The following is a 19,915-nucleotide window of genomic DNA, read 5'->3' on the forward strand; positions in this document are numbered from 1 at the left end:
TTTCACACATGGACATTTTATTTTATTTTAAGAAGGAGAATGTCATAATCAGTGGCGTACTGAAGGGGGGGCAGCTCTTCTGTGAGAGGTCTTGGGAGGGGATGAGGTTGAAGGAGGGGATATGAAGAATGAGAGGGGACTGGAGGAAGAAAGAAAGAGGAAGAAATAAATAAATAGACATAAATAAATAGAAAGGTAAGGAAAATGATAGGAATGAGAGGGGACAAAACGTAAGAGGGGATGGAGAAGGGAAGGAAGATAAGAAGAGGGAGTGATACTTTAGCAAGTACAGAGAAAGGAAAAGAAATGAATGACAAATAAATGTAGGCCTTATAATAATTATTATAGAAACTAAACACAGCCCCCCTAACACTAACAGCACTATAGGCAGCCATTCGATAATGCCAATGCCTTTATGCGTTACGTATTTACAACGCCCAGTCAGATGTATTTTACACCTGCCAAGCACAAGTCACCTAATTTCGAAAATTGGACGTTGAATGTACACTCTCATGAATATTGATTGGCAACATTTTCCAATATGTCAGCGCTCAAATCGGACACAATAGAACAATAGACCATTCAGTGCGTTGGTGACATGTATGTAGGATGGTTTAAGACACCCTTTTTCAGTATCGCTGTCGAAGACCCCATTATTTTGTTATGAGCACATGGTCAGTCACCCAGAGACCCCATATTTTGTTAATGGTCAGTCACCAAAGATCCCTTATTTTGCCATTTGAACAGCAACGAGTCATCTATCACTGACTTTTTACCAGGCCTTTGAAATAACAAAGCCATTTGATGTCATTTAGAACTAGAAATTCATTTTTCGAGGCTTCTTTTGGCCAGTGGCATACATGTAGCTAGGAGTTGTGGCACCCAGGGCTTATGATAGTTAATGCCCCCCTATTCTTGAAACAATTGTGCGCGGACCGAAAATTTTGACTTTCATCACTTAGAGGGGCGCAGAATCGATGCTGAATCTATATGCTGAACAAATATAGGTGGGATGAATAAATTTTCATACATACGTATGTTCTGGGTTAGCTTAGCATTACTTGGTGCATGTACGTACTTTTACACGCGCGATCAACGTGCTGCATATACATGCAAAAAACCATGCTGAAGTTTGTTCAGTTTATATAAGGTGGAAAATATGGGACTCATAACACGTGTATTGATATAGAATGGCATGCACGCAGCTGGGTGCAATGCTTACGCTAGTCGTGCATTGCGTAACTGGCGCACGCTTATGTGAATTTACGCGAGCGCGAGTTGGGACTTGATTGACGCGCACAGTAACAAAAGTCGAATAATTTCCGCCTTACATAAGCCAAACAAACTTTAAGCCAACGCAGCACACGCTGAATTCCAGTTCTAGTGCAGGGGACACGAGGTAGATAAATAGACTATATTTTACATATTGAACAAATGAAATGTTACTTTTTTTCCTTTTTTTTAAAGCATAAATTATCCTAACATTTACCTCTAGGTCCAGGGACACTCCAAATCCGAAAAATAAATTTGCAAAAAAAACCCAACATTTTTGGCAGGTTTTCCTGAGGCAGATAAAAATCGGTAAAAGTGACATCTCTGCAATAACACTTCTATTGGCCAAGTTCATGGCATTAGATTCTTGGCAAATTGGGAGTGATCCATCCTCATCTGACGTCTCTATGGATTGTTTAGCTAAAGAAACAAACAAATTATTACTACAAACAACACAATTTTTTATTTTTGGAATATTTTAATTTAACTTTCCTTTCTCTCAACAAGTTATGTTACCAATGCTGTCCATTGGTTGGACAAATCACCAAAAAAAATTCAACTTTTTACTCCACTTTTGTGGCCCATAGAACATAAAAAGAGGAACCAATGTTGAACTTGAGCTACTTAAATTTTAAATGTCCCCAGTGAAGCCCTCTGATAAGGACTTCTCGGGGAACATGTTTACCGACCTACAGAGTATCAAGTAGTTACAAATAATATTAAACTTACAACAGGAATTGAAGCTTTGCACAGTCATCTCAAAACCAGGTTCTACCTGCATAGTGTGTGTTGTGTGTGCGTACGCCTGTCAAAGCGTGCTTTAATTACCGTGTAAGCTTTGCAAAAGCCTTCTGATGCGTTGCTAGAAAAGTGTGAGTAACAAAAATGCACTTTTTGTGCATGGGAGAACCTTGTTTTGGTAACAAGATGGCGGATCTGTGCAAAGGGCAAATAGAATTCCAGGCTGCACATTTCTTACCAATTTTATATCAAACATGTGCTTATGTAAGGCATATAGGGTGAGTCCTACTCTTCAATAGTACAAAATTTCAGTGGCAAGTTTCACTTGCAGAGTATAACATGCAAGTATGTAAATCACTTTTGTCTTCTGCAAATAAGAATTTAATGAAATTCACAAAATTTTGGTATTACTTTTCCCCTATGTGGTTTGAGAAAATTCAAGTTAGCATCAACCAAACCATATAGTTGCAAACTTTGGGTAATAGATAGGGACCAACATTTTTAGGGATTGTATAAAATAATATGTGCAAAGTTGAATATTACGTAACTGAAAATACTCTTGCAGTAATTTTATACAAGTATTTACATTATAATACACAAAGTACATAACTATTATATACAACTTGTTCACAACTACTCCAGGTCCATTGATTTATAGCAAAAAATAATACAAATGGATAGAAGTTACATTGTATAATGTACAAAAAAGAAAACCCATAAGTAGATTGTTAAATTAGATAAAACACAAGGCAGTTTTTGAACCACAAGCAAGTATCGCTCAAATGCATTTAGCATGTACATGAGGTATATTGCAGCAGTTTGAAACCGAGGACGGTCCACGGTTGCAGGTAAGTCCACAGTTTAATAAATCTTGTGTGTGTCCTTGTTTGCAGGATCGACGCCTACATACAGCCACACCACATAAGTGATTATATGTGGGGGAAATATTGATCAAAATAACCGAGCTTGACAATTTCTGCATGGACATTTGAACTGAATGGACATGTTGAAAAGACTACCGAGTTTAAATTGATATTAATATTTAATAATTATTGAAATTACTTTTTGTTGTTGAACTGAAACTATGTTGTTCTTGTATTTTTTTCACCGTTGTGATGGTGTGGTTGTTTTTTGGTATGAAATCGTTATTACGTTCGGTTTAGGGGTGATGCGGATTACATCTACTCCTCATCTAAATATAATCCGTATCAACCCCAAGCCTCACCTAATAACTAATATAATGATGTTCCAAGGAGTCAAAAGCAAGACCATTGAGAATTTTGATCTTGTTAGTTGAAAAGACCATCCAATACAGAATGATTTAACATAAATTTTGATTTTTCCCATCTTGATGTCACCTGGGGCACTTTGCTCCCCTGCCACCCCATTTGGATACATAGAGGGGCTTGGGTTTATGTGTGTGCGTGTTGGGGTGTGTGCAAGACTGTTAAAACTGTGTTAAACGCATCAAACATAGGGTATATTGCTGATCCATTGATTATCCTTTTCTGGTGCATTGTGGGATAGAAAAGGGGGCAAATCGATCGCTAATTTGCCCCCTTTTCTATCCCACAATGCATCAGAAAAGGATAATCAATGGATCAGCAATATACCCTATGGACATAACATGCATACCTTGACAATATGTGGACATAACAAACTGTCTGCAGATCATGGACTCTAAATCAACTCTAAGTCAACTCTAAATAGCATAAAATTAAAACTATTTATCACTGAAAATGGTATGGTGAGCTTTTGATTTTTTACATTTGATTTGGATGAGCTCCCCCTGTTATTGAAGTCAGCTCCAACCTCAAATTGTACACTGTCAAAGGTCCATGGTTTTCTTACAGGTAGGGTTATATGGAAGCGTGTGGGAGTGTGTATGTGCATCAAGTGAATATTTCATGTATTTGAACGAAATTACATCAAGACCAGGGTGGTATTATGAGTGTGGTCCCTAATGACTAGTGTTACTAAACCATTTTTCAACCTGATGTGGTAGTGATTTCAATGTGTTGAGGCAGCTGTTGTGGACACTCATTTATGAAGCGTCTTTAAGCGTGTGCATGTGTACACCAGCGCTTTGAGCAAACACTAAAGATTTGAAGCTGCGCATATTGAAATGCGCACTGACGTCACTGCTATATCAGGGTGAAAAATGGTACAAGTGTTGTCTAATACTGGTAGATATGCAACTGGAGAAACCTCAACTTAACAAAATAGTCAAAACACTACAATGAGCTAGTTTGTCCTAGAACTCTACTGATACACTATATATAATGGAACAAATCAGGATCTACATATCTATACCTAATATTCCACAAGCAGCATAAAAGTTAACTAGCATTTATGTTAATTCTCCTTAATAAACACAGCACAAGTCCACACATAATTTGAATTCTGAACATAATCAAAATTGATATAAATGTGTAAAGAATTTTGTAAGATGCATTTGATATCTTCCTTGTGTAAAAAGAATTTAGAATGATCCAGATTTTAGCAATTTTATTTCATAAGTGGCAATGTCTGTACTGCAGAAGGATTTACTTTGATGAAAGTCAACCATACACAATGTTCTGCAAATTATTGAAAAGACCATTAGTCACTTTAGGTTCTTACCAATCAATGACATATTTTGAAGTTGATTGAAACATATTGAGCTAAGCAATTATACACCATGTGATGTATTTGAATTTGCAACTTTTCACATCACAACAAGTTTAATTAAAATTATCTGAATGATTTCTTTTTTATCAAGTGAGGTACCGCTTACATAATTCTTCACAAGTTCATATCAATTTCACTGTAAAATTCTATCATGCTAAGAATTATGGCCACTCAAACAATGATGGACTTTCTTTTTGTGTGGTGATTAGTACAGTACTCAAAGATTTTCTCATCATATTAAAAAGTACATTTTTAAATTTCATTGTTAACACATACCATACCACATGGAAGACATCTTAAAATCATTCAATACATTGTATTTATGCCCCACTTCAATAAACAAACAGCTTTAATGCTGTAAATTTCATTCCCAATAGTAACATACTTGTCCTCTGGTTACATAAATTGTGACACAATCTGGTCCATGGGGCCCAAAGGCGGCAAATTTGAAATTGAGATAAAGGCAAAAATATGGAGTAAAAAAACAATAAAATACATAAGAAAATGCACATTACAAAATCTCATAACTTTAGAACCAAGTATGCTAGACCTTTGGGGGTTTCAGAATATGATTGTAGTAACTCAATTTTCAAAAATGCCTCCTTTGGCCCCCATGGAGCAGATCATGTCACAATTTATAAAGTCCATGTTCATTAACCAATACTTTGAAAATGATACTACTCCTAACAGGAAAATCATCACAGCCCCACAAAAATCCTAGTTTCATTAATTTTTGCTAACAGACATAAATTTAGTATACCCAGTAATCAGTCCCAGCTGGATTGTGCTCCTTTGTCACTAAACAAACAGTCTGGCAACAACCTCTAATTACACCTTTTTTGATTGGCCTAAACTTCAAGTCGGTTCTTATCCAGGTTGAAATGATGCACATTCAAAAGTTAACCAACTGAGTGTCTTGATTGCATGTGTAGTATGCATACAGAGATTTTGAATAAGGTATGCGTTTAATTTTTTGTGAACAGAGAGTGGATTTGTTCCTGTCTCTTCAAGAATTATAATGCAATTCATAAGCTCAAATAATAAAGGGAAATATACAAAAAATGATCCTATCTCGGAATCGAACCCAAGACCTCAGGTTTACAAGACCTGTGCCTTAACCACTCATTTGTCACACTAAACATATTTTCTGTTCAAATTTGAAACTAAAATGATCATCAGGATTTTATGGTACAATAGACACTTCCTGTTTTTTATTTCAGCCCATTGAAAGGTTGAAAAATGGTTATCCAATCAGTGATTGCTATTTCAAGCTTGTCACCAAATGGTATGTTTATTGACAAAGGAGCATACAAGTCTGCTGGAACCATGACTAGATAATCAGCTGATATGTGAAATTAACAACATTAAACTTTGACTTATACAAATCTGTAATACAACTTACAAGAATCCTTTTTAATAATCTATTCACAGATTTATAAGAAATTCTAATCATGGTTTCCTGGAAAATGCATAGTAAGTAGGTACAGATATCTATAAACAACAAGTGACATTACCTATAATCACTATGGCTGCTGTTCAAAACTTGATATCAAGTAATAGTACTGTATAATAAACACTAAATTAACATGTTTATATGCTTATCTTTTCGCAATTTTCCCCCCATGCATTTTTGGATAAAAAACAACAACAAAACCCCACCTGAAACCAAGCTTCAATTGCAATTACCAAATATTAAAAATAAATGCTCTAAACTGTTTGGTTTGAATTATTTACAGACTTAAGTCATTTTTTTTACAACCAGAAATTACTTTCATTAAACAAAGAAAATCAACAAAGTTATTGGTAGAGCTGAATAACTTTCAGACATTAAATAGGAACCCATCCTTCATGCAATGAACATTTTCCAATCAATTCATATTTGATGATACTTCCCAAGCAATGAGGCTTGCATACCTTTTTTTACTACCCTTCGGCTCATTAGCTAATGTGAAGTAAATATCCCCTTTGAATATTGTTCTTCTCACCTTGAAGTTGTTAGTGACGTCACTGGGTGTTTTATGTTGCATAATATGCACAAGTGTAAAGGCGACATATATTGCGGGTTGAGTGCCAGAAACCCTTAACTCACAAAGGATTCCTTTGCGAGTTAAGACTTTTTGGTTCTCAACCCTTGATATAATCGAAACACTCTCTCACATACAATGATGCTTTTTGATGTCACTACCAAACTTGAGGTTAGAAGAACTATAGAGGGCCACTCATAGTGCAAGCCATATATTACTGTTCCCATCCACTTTGGATTTACTTTATTTAATGCTCTTAAAAGGTCTGTCCAATCTTCACAAAAACCATGAATCTTCACAATATGTAATTTTACACACCACAAATTGCACATACACTATCCTGTGAGCTTCCATGACTAGCCAATACCAAATACCTGAGTAACGGCTATAATATTTTGTATATAAATATACACAACTTAATGCTATCAACTGTATATGTACAAAATGAGCCTTAACTTTCTTTGGCACTTTACATAGCCCAGTGTATCCCTATGGGATTTCAAAGTAATTCTATATGGGACTTGTCACAAAAAATGGACCAAAATAGTGTGATTCTGTCAATTATCAGCTGGCTGAGGCAAAGATCAATGGATATGTTGCTGACATTGCAAAGGTGTGGTCATATGTTGAATATTGGCAATTACATGACTGAAGAGCAGCATGCTTGCTGAAATGGAGACCCATTTGAATGAAAGGTGAAATAACCTACACCAATATCCTTCCATTAATATAAAACAACCATGAGAGTATCATGATGCTTTCTTATCTATTTATCTATTTCCTTGCACTTGACACGTAACTTGTCTCCAAATATTCCAATGCAGTCACTGGAAGTACTTAAGAGTATGATAATTCAACTTGATATTAGTATTCCTGCGATGGTTCCGACATATATTGTATGAATCCTGAATAAGCACTAGTATCTCTTTCTCTGCTCTGCAATTGTTTCCCAAGACGTTTACATGTGGCTTCCTTTCTTTTCAATGCTGCTTCCAAGTCGGCATTCTTCTCCTTTAATTCGTTGACAGTTTCCTCATGTTTCAGCTCTTGCTCTTTCATCCTGTTTTTAAGTTGGCCCAATTCTTTCACAGCACTACCAAACCTGCCGGACATTACGTTGAACTTCGCCAGTATCTCCTTGTGGCGCATGGTGATTTTGTCCACTTCTGCCTGTGGGTTGTCCTTTTTTAATGTCTGCGTTCCACGACTGGCTCTGTATTTATTTGGTACTTGTCCTCTAACCTGTTTATCAAACTGTATTATTTTCCCTCACGTAGGAGTTGCTGGTACCTCCTGACTTTCTTCCTCAACAAGGCATTTCTTTGCACGATTTCTTGCTCTCTAATCTTTCTGTTGGCAACATCTCTGGTCATTTCTAATGTATCTGTAAAATATGAATCAAGATCAGAAAGAATCACATCGATCAATATAAATGCATTTTGTACTACAGAGTCAGTAATGTATTGCCCTAGTTTAGCCAATGTCAATGTGTACAGCAACGAGCAGCAATATCACTGGAAGCAAGAAAGGAAACCAGCATGTTGCAGATATTAATGTCCTTGTGATGGATCAGCTATATAATGTAGAAACTCTGTAAAGGCGACAACATCTTGGCCTCTACCCTGCAATTGCCTGCCATCATGACCAGATTCCCTTGTGTGAAATCTCTGCAATTCCGCTTGTAACTCCTCGTTCTTCCTCTGCATTTCTCCCACAGTTGCCTCGTGTTTCAGTTCTAGCTCCTTCAACTTCTCTTCCAACTGCTGGCTATGTTTCTGCTGTTGATCTTTCAACATGTTGTGCAGTTTTGCTACTTGTCTATTCGCACTCCCATATCTTGCTCCCATTGCCGACATTTTTTTCACCAGCTCAGCGTTGCGCTTGTTGACTTTTATTATTTCTGTTTGGGCGTCGGCCCTTTTGAACGTTTGAGTTGCGCGATCCTGCTTGAAACTGTTTCTTAGCTCTCCTTTAAGTTGCTTGGTAAATGATTTGGTTTTTCTCTCCAGCGTCCGTTGTACAGATCTCAGTTTCTTTGACAATTCAGCATTTCTTAGCCGCCAAGTACTTTCTTCCGACATTGTCAGGCGTTTCTTTTTCACCTCTTGTTCCAGAGATTTCACTTGGTGTCGCAATATAGCATTTTTTTGCAGTAAAACAAGTTCTCGGCCCCTTCTATTTCTCACTCTTTCCTTTTTATCTGTAAATATGAATGAAGAGTAAAAGGGACAGTGCTAATAACTATGTAAATAATCAAAACATACTGAACATGTAACAACTTTCCTTCTATTATACTCCCTCTTCTTGTAGGTTTTTGGGGGCACAGTGGCGCAGCGGTACGGGCTCTACCTCGCAATCGAAGGGTTGCGAGTTCGAGCCCCGGTGGTGCCATCGTGTTGTGCACTTGGGCAAGGCACTTTACCTCACTTACCTCTCTCTACCCAGGGGTGAAATGGGGAGCTGTTAGGGATATTGTCCATTGAGCGCCACCCAAAGGTATGAGCATGCCTTGGGCATTGTATGGCAGCTGACATATTCTAACGATGGCGGAATAAATGTAAAGCGCTTTGATACATGTGAAAGGCGCTATAGATGTAAATTTACTATGTATCAATATGTATTACAGTATTTTATAATTGTATGAGGGCCTGCTTGGAAAGCAGTGCTTGACACTGAAGTGGAATTACCCTCAATAAAGAAAGATTATTATTATTATTATTATTACAAATGTCAACATTTATTTATTTTATTTTATTAAAGTAAAATACACAAGCATTGTGTCATTTCACTTTTGAGTGTTCTTCACTGGAGCTAATTGCATACAACAGAATCATGTGGCAATGCTAATTAACTGGCTGTATATTAAACAATGGCTAAACTGTTTACACAAATGAGCTTACAACTTGTCACAACTATAGTGCAAATTCCAATTGAATGACGCAGTTTTCAATAGTGTGATGATTTTTTTGCCAGCGTGTGCGACTGTGTGTGAGTAAAAGCGGAAGTGAATCCAACCATGCCAACACACTCGTGATTGATTAGTATTGTATTAAGGTTGTTCGTTCGTGTTGTAGTTTAAAATATGCGATGTACGATCGCGATTGGATCTAGTACAGCTTTTGAAAGCTGCGTTCATTCAATTGGAATTCCTACTATACATATTAGCAGCAGGGTCCAAATACTATGTAAGGCCATTCATTCTACCTCAATTGGTACTGAAGTCAGTACACATCTTTGGGGGGTTTCAAGCACATTGCATTGAAGGAAGCAATTTTGATGCAACTCAATTTCTGGCTCACATATTAACAAAACAATCACAATGGGGTATTCCATTTAAAATCCACACTACCCCAATGGAAGATTCTGGAAATATCTGTCACAATGGGAGTATGAATGTAAAAATGGAATGAGCAGGCAGCTCCATTTGAAACTCACCCTCCCTCTGTGGAAGACTTGGGTTGAATCTTTCTCAGAGGGTATATGAAATTCAAATGGAGCTGCCTAATGTGCTGATTCCATTTGATATTCATACTCCCCCTGTGGGAGATATTTCCAGAATCTTCCACCGGGATAGTGTGGATTTTAAATGGAACAACCCAATTGTGTACACAATATGGATGGAGCTGAATCTATTTGCACTGCTCTTCATTTTTGTCAAGTCATCCAAACAAATTAACTGTACCACACCAACTGTTTTGGTCTGGTGTGCTGTTGTTTTTCTTCCTGGTTCTTATCTTCTTTGTTAATTTCACCATGTCATTTCATATCTTCAACATCAAAGTCGGCCTCGCTGGTTTCCTTCTTATTTCCAAGCAATGACATCTTCATTCTTGTATCATTATGGTGGCACTGCTTCTTTGTTTGAAATCTCCAGTGCAATTTCTGGCTGTTTTGCATTGCACAGTTTCCAACTGATTAATGGCTCCCTCCTGATAGCATCCCCAAACAGTACATGCATACCTCAGTAATGATCCTACAAGACAATATTGTGCAGTCTCCTTTACTTCTTTGTTGTAGGACTTAAGGTTCCTCCTCAGGCAACAAAAGATTTTGTTTACCTCAGCTGTATTCCCAGCAGTTACGCTTAAATTGCCAGCCTCAATTGCAAAGTATGAATGTGATGGTACTTTGCTTGCAAAAAATATGCTCCATATCTTTTCTGGGGATGTTTATTGCTGATTTTCAAGATATGAATCGAAGGACATCACCATCTATTTTGCCAGTCTTTGTGTTTATATAGATCATTTTGAAGTATGTGCAGCTCCTCCAACACAGTTGGATTGCCATGTCCATTAGTTTTCATCAAAGTATAGAGTATGATGTACTCTCAGCTGGTATCAGTGACATTGCAAATGTAGAAATTCTTATTCTTAATAAACATAAACATAAACAATGAGATTTATAAAGCGCCTTTTACAAAAGTAGGCAAAGCGCTAAAAGAGAGAAAGACAAGAAAGGAAAAAGAGCTAATGAGTGGGAAAGAGGTGGGTTTTAAGAAGATTCTTGAATGTGGTAATATTTTCTTGACCACGGACAGTGGTGGGCAACTCGTTCCAAAGGCACGGCCCCACTGTTGAAAAGCGCGATCGCCAGCTTGTTTCTTGGAGCGAGGCACTTCAAATGTGACAGCAGCGTCAGATCGAAGCACATAAGATGTTTTGTGGGTCCGAGGTTGAAAATAAGAAGAGATGTAATCAGGTGATTGGGTGTGAAATGCTTTGAATGTCTGGAGAAGACTCTTGAACTGTATTCTTTGGGCAACAGGCAACCAGTGGAGAGATTGGAGAAGAGGAGAGGCATGACTGCGACTCGGTTGCCTGAAGATAAGACGGGCAGACTTATTTTGGAGGACTTGAAGACGGTTTAGGTGTTTTTTATCAATACTATTGAAGAGTAAGTTACAATAGTCCAGTTTGGATAAAATGAGAGTGCGGACAATGTTATGACAAGTGTCGGTATCTAAGTATTTACGGATACGATTTAGATTTCGCAGCTGCCAGTTAATGGTACGAGACAAATTGGTAGTGTGATCAGCCATTGTCATGGAGTAATCAAAAATAACACCCAGGTTACGGTGGTGCCATCGTGTTGTGCACTTGGGCAAGGCACTTTACCTCACTTACCTCTCTCTACCCAGGGGTGAAATGGGGAGCTGTTAGGGATATTGTCCATTGGCGCCACCCAAAGGTATGAGCATGCCTTGGGCATTGTATGGCAGCTGACATATTCTAACGATGGCGGAATAAATGTAAAGCGCTTTGATACATGTGAAAGGCGCTATAGATGTAAATTTACTATGTATCAATATGTATTACAGTATTTTATAATTGTATGAGGGCCTGCTTGGAAAGCAGTGCTTGACACTGAAGTGGAATTACCCTCAATAAAGAAAGATTATTATTATTATTATTATTATTACAAATGTCAACATTTATTTATTTTATTTTATTAAAGTAAAATACACAAGCATTGTGTCATTTCACTTTTGAGTGTTCTTCACTGGAGCTAATTGCATACAACAGAATCATGTGGCAATGCTAATTAACTGGCTGTATATTAAACAATGGCTAAACTGTTTACACAAATGAGCTTACAACTTGTCACAACTATAGTGCAAATTCCAATTGAATGAACGCAGTTTTCAATAGTGTGATGATTTTTTTGCCAGCGTGTGCGACTGTGTGTGAGTAAAACGGAAGTGAATCCAACCATGCCAACACACTCGTGATTGATTAGTATTGTATTAAGGTTGTTCGTTCGTGTTGTAGTTTAAAATATGCGATGTACGATCGCGATTGGATCTAGTACAGCTTTTGAAAGCTGCGTTCATTCAATTGGAATTCCTACTATACATATTAGCAGCAGGGTCCAAATACTATGTAAGGCCATTCATTCTACCTCAATTGGTACTGAAGTCAGTACACATCTTTGGGGGGTTTCAAGCACATTGCATTGAAGGAAGCAATTTTGATGCAACTCAATTTCTGGCTCACATATTAACAAAACAATCACAATGGGGTATTCCATTTAAAATCCACACTACCCCAATGGAAGATTCTGGAAATATCTGTCACAATGGGAGTATGAATGTCAAATGGAATGAGCAGGCAGCTCCATTTGAAACTCACCCTCCCTCTGTGGAAGACTTGGGTTGAATCTTTCTCAGAGGGTATATGAAATTCAAATGGAGCTGCCTAATGTGCTGATTCCATTTGATATTCATACTCCCCCTGTGGGAGATATTTCCAGAATCTTCCACCGGGATAGTGTGGATTTTAAATGGAACAACCCAATTGTGTACACAATATGGATGGAGCTGAATCTATTTGCACTGCTCTTCATTTTTGTCAAGTCATCCAAACAAATTAACTGCACCACACCAACTGTTTTGGTCTGGTGTGCTGTTGTTTTTCTTCCTGGTTCTTATCTTCTTTGTTAATTTCACCATGTCATTTCATATCTTCAACATCAAAGTCGGCCTCGCTGGTTTCCTTCTTATTTCCAAGCAATGACATCTTCATTCTTGTATCATTATGGTGGCACTGCTTCTTTGTTTGAAATCTCAGTGCAATTTCTGGCTGTTTTGCATTGCACAGTTTCCAACTGATTAATGGCTCCCTCCTGATAGCATCCCCAAACAGTACATGCATACCTCAGTAATGATCCTACAAGACAATATTGTGCAGTCTCCTTTACTTCTTTGTTGTAGGACTTAAGGTTCCTCCTCAGGCAACAAAAGATTTTGTTTACCTCAGCTGTATTCCCAGCAGTTACGCTTAAATTGCCAGCCTCAATTGCAAAGTATGAATGTGATGGTACTTGCTTGCAAAAAATATGCTCCATATCTTTTCTGGGGATGTTTATTGCTGATTTTCAAGATATGAATCGAAGGACATCACCATCTATTTTGCCAGTCTTTGTGTTTATATAGATCATTTTGAAGTATGTGCAGCTCCTCCAACACAGTTGGATTGCCATATCCATTAGTTTTCATCAAAGTATAGAGTATGATGTACTCTCAGCTGGTATCAGTGACATTGCAAATGTAGAAATTCTTATTCTTAATAAACATAAACATAAACAATGAGATTTATAAAGCGCCTTTTACAAAAGTAGGCAAAGCGCTAAAAGAGAGAAAGACAAGGAATGAAAAAGAGCTAATGAGTGGGAAAGAGGTGGGTTTTAAGAAGATTCTTGAATGTGGTAATATTTTCTTGACCACGGACAGTGGTGGGCAACTCGTTCCAAAGGCACGGCCCCACTGTTGAAAAGGCGCGATCGCCAGCTTGTTTCTTGGAACGAGGCACTTCAAATGTGACAGCAGCGTCAGATCGAAGCACATAAGATGTTTTGTGGGTCCGAGGTTGAAAATAAGAAGAGATGTAATCAGGTGATTGGGTGTGAAATGCTTTGAATGTCTGGAGAAGACTCTTGAACTGTATTCTTTGGGCAACAGGCAACCAGTGGAGAGATTGGAGAAGAGGAGAGGCATGACTGCGACTCGGTTGCCTGAAGATAAGACGGGCAGACTTATTTTGGAGGACTTGAAGACGGTTTAGGTGTTTTTTATCTATACTATTGAAGAGTAAGTTACAATAGTCCAGTTTGGATAAAATGAGAGTGCGGACAATGTTATGACAAGTGTCGGTATCTAAGTATTTCGGATCTGATTTAGATTTCGCAGCTGCCAGTTAATGGTGCAGAGACAAATTAGTGTGATCAGCCATTGTCATGGAGTAATCAAAAATAACACCCAGGTTACGGATGCTAGGGGAAGAAGGAATTTCCTGATTACCAAGATGAAGGGTGAGATATTGCAGGGTCTTATAGTGGTGAGCAGATGAAGCAATAAAAAACTCAGTCTTAGATTGATTGAGTATCACTATTTCTGAGTATCCAAGCCTGCAGATCATTAACACACTGACTCAACTTAAATAATGCGCAAGCAGCATCACCGTGACAATTCGGATTGTATCAATCTGAACGTCATCAGCATAAATGTGGTAAAGTAGGTGATGGCTCTCAATGATTTGACCAACTTTGCGGGTGTAGTACGTAAAAGCCTGGGGGCCGATGACTGAGCCCTGTAGGACTCCATAAATGAGGTTTTTATCGTCAGAAAAAACACCATCTATATGAACTCTCCCAGTCCTACCCTCAAGGTAGGTCTTGAACCAGTTCTGCACCTTACCCTTGATACCGAAATCACCAGCGAGCCGTTCCAGAAGGATACCGTGATCCACGGTATCAAAAGCTGCTGAAAGATCAAGCATCAGAAGTAGAACGGCCCGCTGGTTGTCGATAGCCCTAAGAATGTCAATCTGGACACAGGTAAGCGCAGTCTCGGTACTGTGAGAAACTTTGTAGGCTGACTGGTACGGATCCGACAACTGATAGACATTGATGTAATTGGAGACCTGAGTAGAAACCACTTTCTCAATAAGTTTGCCCACAAACGGCAAATTTGAGACAGGTCGATAATTGCTTAACAGGTTCCTATCAAGAGAGGGCTTCTTCAGGACTGGTGTTATAACTGCTTTACTAATAACTATATTAAGTCTTGATAGCCTGAGAAGTTGAAGCAATTGGAATGCATCAGAAGGTGAGTTGTATCAAAATTACTTCTTGCAATGCAGAGAGTGTCAATAAACCCTAAAACCTTGTAGCAAAAATAACATATGACTGCTGTCAAGTTGTCATAAACACATCAAAAGAAATAAGTCCCCTTCTCAAAATAATGTCATAACATCATAGAATAAAACTTTGTACCAATAAAACTAACTGAGAAATAACTATATGATTGTGTTGTGTGAAAATGAAAGATGTCAATGACTTCATGGCTGAATGAGCCCAAATTAAAGGCAAAAACTGCCCATTCCAAAAGTCACAAAGTAGGCCTATGCTTGTTTAACTGCAAGGTGTATTGGGACAAGGAATGAGACTGACCATCTTACCACTTACTGGGCTGAGCTCTGCATGAAGGTGGGGATTTGCATGGCTGAATGATCAAGAATGTTCACTTGGTGAGGATTTTAAACTGCACTCAACCACAGTCCACATGGGTTTTGCATTAGTGACAAGCCATGAATCAACTTTTGTGACAAGCATAGGCCTACTTTGTGACTTTTGAAAAGGGCAGTTTTTGTCTTCAATATGGTCTCATTCAGCCCTGAAACCATGGGCATTTTTCAATTTCACACAACACTTAGTAAACAGTCATATAATTGTTTAGTTGGTACAAAACGAAACCTTACAATGCTATGACGAAATATTGGGAAGGGAACTTATTTTTGTTGATGTGTTTACAATAGGTAGACATCCAAACCTTCTAGCTTATATTTAATAATATCAGGATCCTTCATTAATTGGCTTTCATAAAATCTAAACACCTGCTACACATGAGTACTCAAATAAAAAGCTCTTACCTGCTAGGGTTTCTTTTACGGTTGGTTGAGTTGACCATAGCCTAGGATTGTCTGTAATATTTAAGATGATAAACTTTCATTGTATAAGAGTTGTCACAATGCATTAAACAACATTTAAATAGGGTCTGCTAAAAGCATCTACAAAACTGTTCTACGCAGAGAGCCACAAAAGTTTGAGAGGCGTTTTGGGTAAATTTCGGGTGCTGATTCTGAATCTTTAATACATACTTTGATATAAAGCAAAAGTCTTCAAATTTGACATAAAAGTAAAAAGGCCAAACGTCAAAAACTGAAAAGTGTTCTGATTTAAACAAACTGATCTCAAATTGTTTCTCATGCAATACTATCACATTATTTAATACTGTAAAAGTAGAAATTTTCGCGAGGTTTTTATTTTCGCGAATTTCACGAGTGGACATAAAATCGCAAAAATAAAAACGCGCGAAAATAACCTTTTGCATTAGGTTTTTATTGTATCAATATCAAAACCGTGAAATTAAATTTTCGCGCAATTGACAAAATCTTCAAAATCGCGAAAATATTGACTTTTACAGTAGTCTATTTTATCTGCTTGAAAGACTTCTAATACGGGGCCATTCCAGTTAAAATCCATACACCCCTATGAAAGACATGACCTTCCACACATGGAGTGTGATTTTCGAATGGGGTTACCCGAATGAGTGACTATTTGAAATCCACAACCCCTGTGTGGGAGATTAAGGTCATGTCTTCCACAGTGGGGCACATGGATATCAACTGGAATAGCCTGTTCTTGTGTAAAGAATACTTACCAGGCTCAGTTTGATTTCCTGTATCTGTGGGTTCACTTGGTACCAATAACATTGGTGGAGTATCACTCATAGGATCACCTGTAGAAATATCAAAATAAACCAGAAACAGTCAAAAGCAAGAAAACATTGAAATAAAGATATTTGTGTATCCCTCTTACGAGATTAGCTCAGTGTTATGATTATGCTAGCAGATTATAACTGAACAAACATCAAGATAATCAGTCATAAAAATGCATTTTATCTTTGAAAACTTATCCCAACATCCAATTTACACTGTTATACCTAATGGTTTTATAGAGCATGAGAATCTGCTTGGGAACTATCTGTATGAAATGAATTTCAAGTTCTGTTTGGGAGTTGAAAGTTCAAAATTAAAGCCATTCAACCACTTCCGTCACTTGATACTTTCAGATTAGTTTCCACTGGGTACAATTACCATGTGCCACTTTCATAGAAAGTAAAATAAATTATGCTTCCAATTCTTATCTGCTCTAATCTTTATTAAAAAGCAACAGTTTTTGTTGGAGTGGTACAGCTGCTTTGTCATTTTACATAATTTGCAATAATTTTCATTATATCAGCTTAAATTAAAGTCATCTGAAGTAACTCAATCATATTTTATGATAACTTCAATTTGGTCTAATTATGTGTTCTTTGCATGTAAATGTACAGATTTCCCCTGCCCTGAATCCTGCTTTCATTTTTACTTCACTTACAGCAAATGGAAAAAGATATTACAACATTTTTCACAGGTTGGAGAAGACCACGGGATATAATCATGGAACTTGCAGAAGCTGAGATTTGAGGATGGAGGTAGAACGTTTTGAATGACCCTCATAGTTACCTTGTAAAGTATCCAGTACAGATCCTTTTAGTTTTGGTAATACATACTGTACATTCATCACACCTGCTGCTGAAATTTCAAACAAAAATCATGTTACAACTTACGCAATGATGAACAATTTGTTTAATTATTAATTTACTTATACAATCCAATTTATATCTATTTCTAATAATTTAACCACAATCAATTACACACCGATTTTTAACAAATACTAAACAAAAGCAAGTACAAATGGCTAACGATGTGTACTGGAAAATGCAAGATGTTGCATATGTATTTGTAGGAAATCAACTCGTAGCATTTTGTTTTGCATGTAATTTTTTTTAACAATCTTTCATCCTTCTTAGGCAGATATTTACCATACAAACATATACTTATTTTCCTTTCTTAAATTACCACTGGCTAAGACCAAACAAAATTAATTGGTTGTCCCATGGGCCTTGAAAATCTAATGCAGTATGCAGACTTTATTTCATTTTTTATAATTCAATGCCGCCATTTTGGGTATTTTGTACCTAGTCTCCTAATAGAAATGCAATTCCATAGCGTTGTCTACATTTTCAAAGTTGCAGATTCAATCAGGAACACATTTGAAACTGAATATCTATTTAATAGCTGATGTTCATCCATATTTTTGTTAGAATATTTTGAAAAAATTAAATATAAATAAATAAAATTCCAACTTTTGCAATTTTGCAAGACCAAATGCGCAGCATAAGTTTATTGCGCACAGGGGACATAAGACAACTATCTTCTTTCTTTTTTTTGATACTTGTATCAACTTTCTCTTTGTTGCAATATTTGTATATATGGTAATTCAAATATATATTGCTATTATAAACCTAAATCCGATTCACCACACTGATCTAGTCATTTCCAATGTTAATTTACCTGGTTCTCTTTTCACTGTAGCTATGGTTGTAGTCTTTGGTTCCAAACGGTTTACCTGGTCCCTGGGCCGTGCTATAATGAATTTTAAAAAAAATGTCAAGAAGCTTGCAAAACAATTGTGTTAGCCAAAACCTGACAGAGTCATGACGATTATCTGTTCCAATTCCAGTGACACTTCAAACATCCTGGATTTGGCGAATGTTTACTGTATGGGCATCAAAACTTGCACACAGCCCTGTTATGTTGATTTTGCAAAGTAAAATGCTAATACCTAAATTGCAATACATTCAAAGGGCCAGGGAAAACTAATGAGCTGAGCATGGTCACCAGTCCATGCCTACAAGCTTGCATCGATTCACTAACGCTTTTGCCTTCCAATCCACTAACACTTGTATCTTCCAAAGAATAGACCCAGGTTTGCTATATAATGAGCTGTACATGGTCACCAGTCCATGCCTACAAGCTTGCATCGATTCACTAATGCCTATGCCTTCCAATCCACTAACACTTGTATCTTCCAAAGAATAGACCCAGGTTTGCTATATAATGAGCTGTACATGGTCACCAGTCCATGCCTACAAGCTTGCATCGATTCACTAATGCCTATGCCTTCCAATCCACTAACACTTGTATCTTCCAAAGAATAGACCCAGGTTTGCTATATAATGAGCTGTACATGGTCACCAGTCCATGCCTACAAGCTTGCATCGATTCACTAATGCCTATGCCTTCCAATCCACTAACACTTGTATCTTCCAAAGAATAGACCCAGGTTTGCTATATAATGAGCTGTACATGGTCACCAGTCCATGCCTACAAGCTTGCATCGATTCACTAATGCCTATGCCTTCCAATCCACTAACACTTGTATCTTCCAAAGAATAGACCCAGGTTTGCTATATAATGAGCTGTACATGGTCACCAGTCCATGCCTACAAACTTGCATCGATTCACTAACGCCTATGCCTTCCAATCCACTAACGCTTGTATCTTCCAAAGAATAGACCCAGGTTTGCTATATAATGAGCTGTACATGGTCACCAGTCCATGCCTACAAGCTTGCATCGATTCACTAATGCCTATGCCTTCCAATCCACTAACGCTTGTATCTTCCAAAGAATAGACCCAGGTTTGCTATATAATGAGCTGTACATGGTCACCAGTCCATCCTACAAAAATCTTACATCGATTCACTAACGCTTATGCCTTCCAATCCACTAACGCTTGTATCTTCCAAAGAATAGACCCAGGTTTGCT

At 37.5% G+C, this 19,915-nt stretch overlaps 1 protein-coding gene across 3 annotated transcripts in view; it reads right to left on the minus strand.

The window, feature by feature from the left end:
* Nucleotides 1–1,731: 1,731 nt before the first annotated feature.
* LOC140153262 (uncharacterized) overlaps nucleotides 1,732–19,915 on the minus strand; it is a 36,290-nt gene continuing 18,106 nt past the window's right edge. Inside the window, exons 10-14 of one of the 3 annotated variants that reach the window (XM_072175966.1) lie at nucleotides 18,659–18,730; nucleotides 17,768–17,836; nucleotides 16,924–17,001; nucleotides 16,133–16,183; nucleotides 1,732–8,091 (exon numbers count right to left, since the gene is read on the minus strand). In XM_072175966.1, the coding sequence (XP_072032067.1) occupies nucleotides 7,967–8,091; nucleotides 16,133–16,183; nucleotides 16,924–17,001; nucleotides 17,768–17,836; nucleotides 18,659–18,730 (395 nt within the window). In that variant the 3' untranslated portion in view covers nucleotides 1,732–7,966. Of the gene's footprint in view, nucleotides 8,908–16,132; nucleotides 16,184–16,923; nucleotides 17,002–17,767; nucleotides 17,837–18,658; nucleotides 18,731–19,915 lie in introns of all 3 variants that reach the window. The other 2 variants (XM_072175965.1, XM_072175964.1) reach the window with 2 other exon arrangements.

Source organism: Amphiura filiformis, chromosome 5 (genome assembly GCF_039555335.1).
Source record: "Amphiura filiformis chromosome 5, Afil_fr2py, whole genome shotgun sequence".
Taxonomy (NCBI): Eukaryota; Metazoa; Echinodermata; class Ophiuroidea; order Amphilepidida; family Amphiuridae; genus Amphiura; species Amphiura filiformis.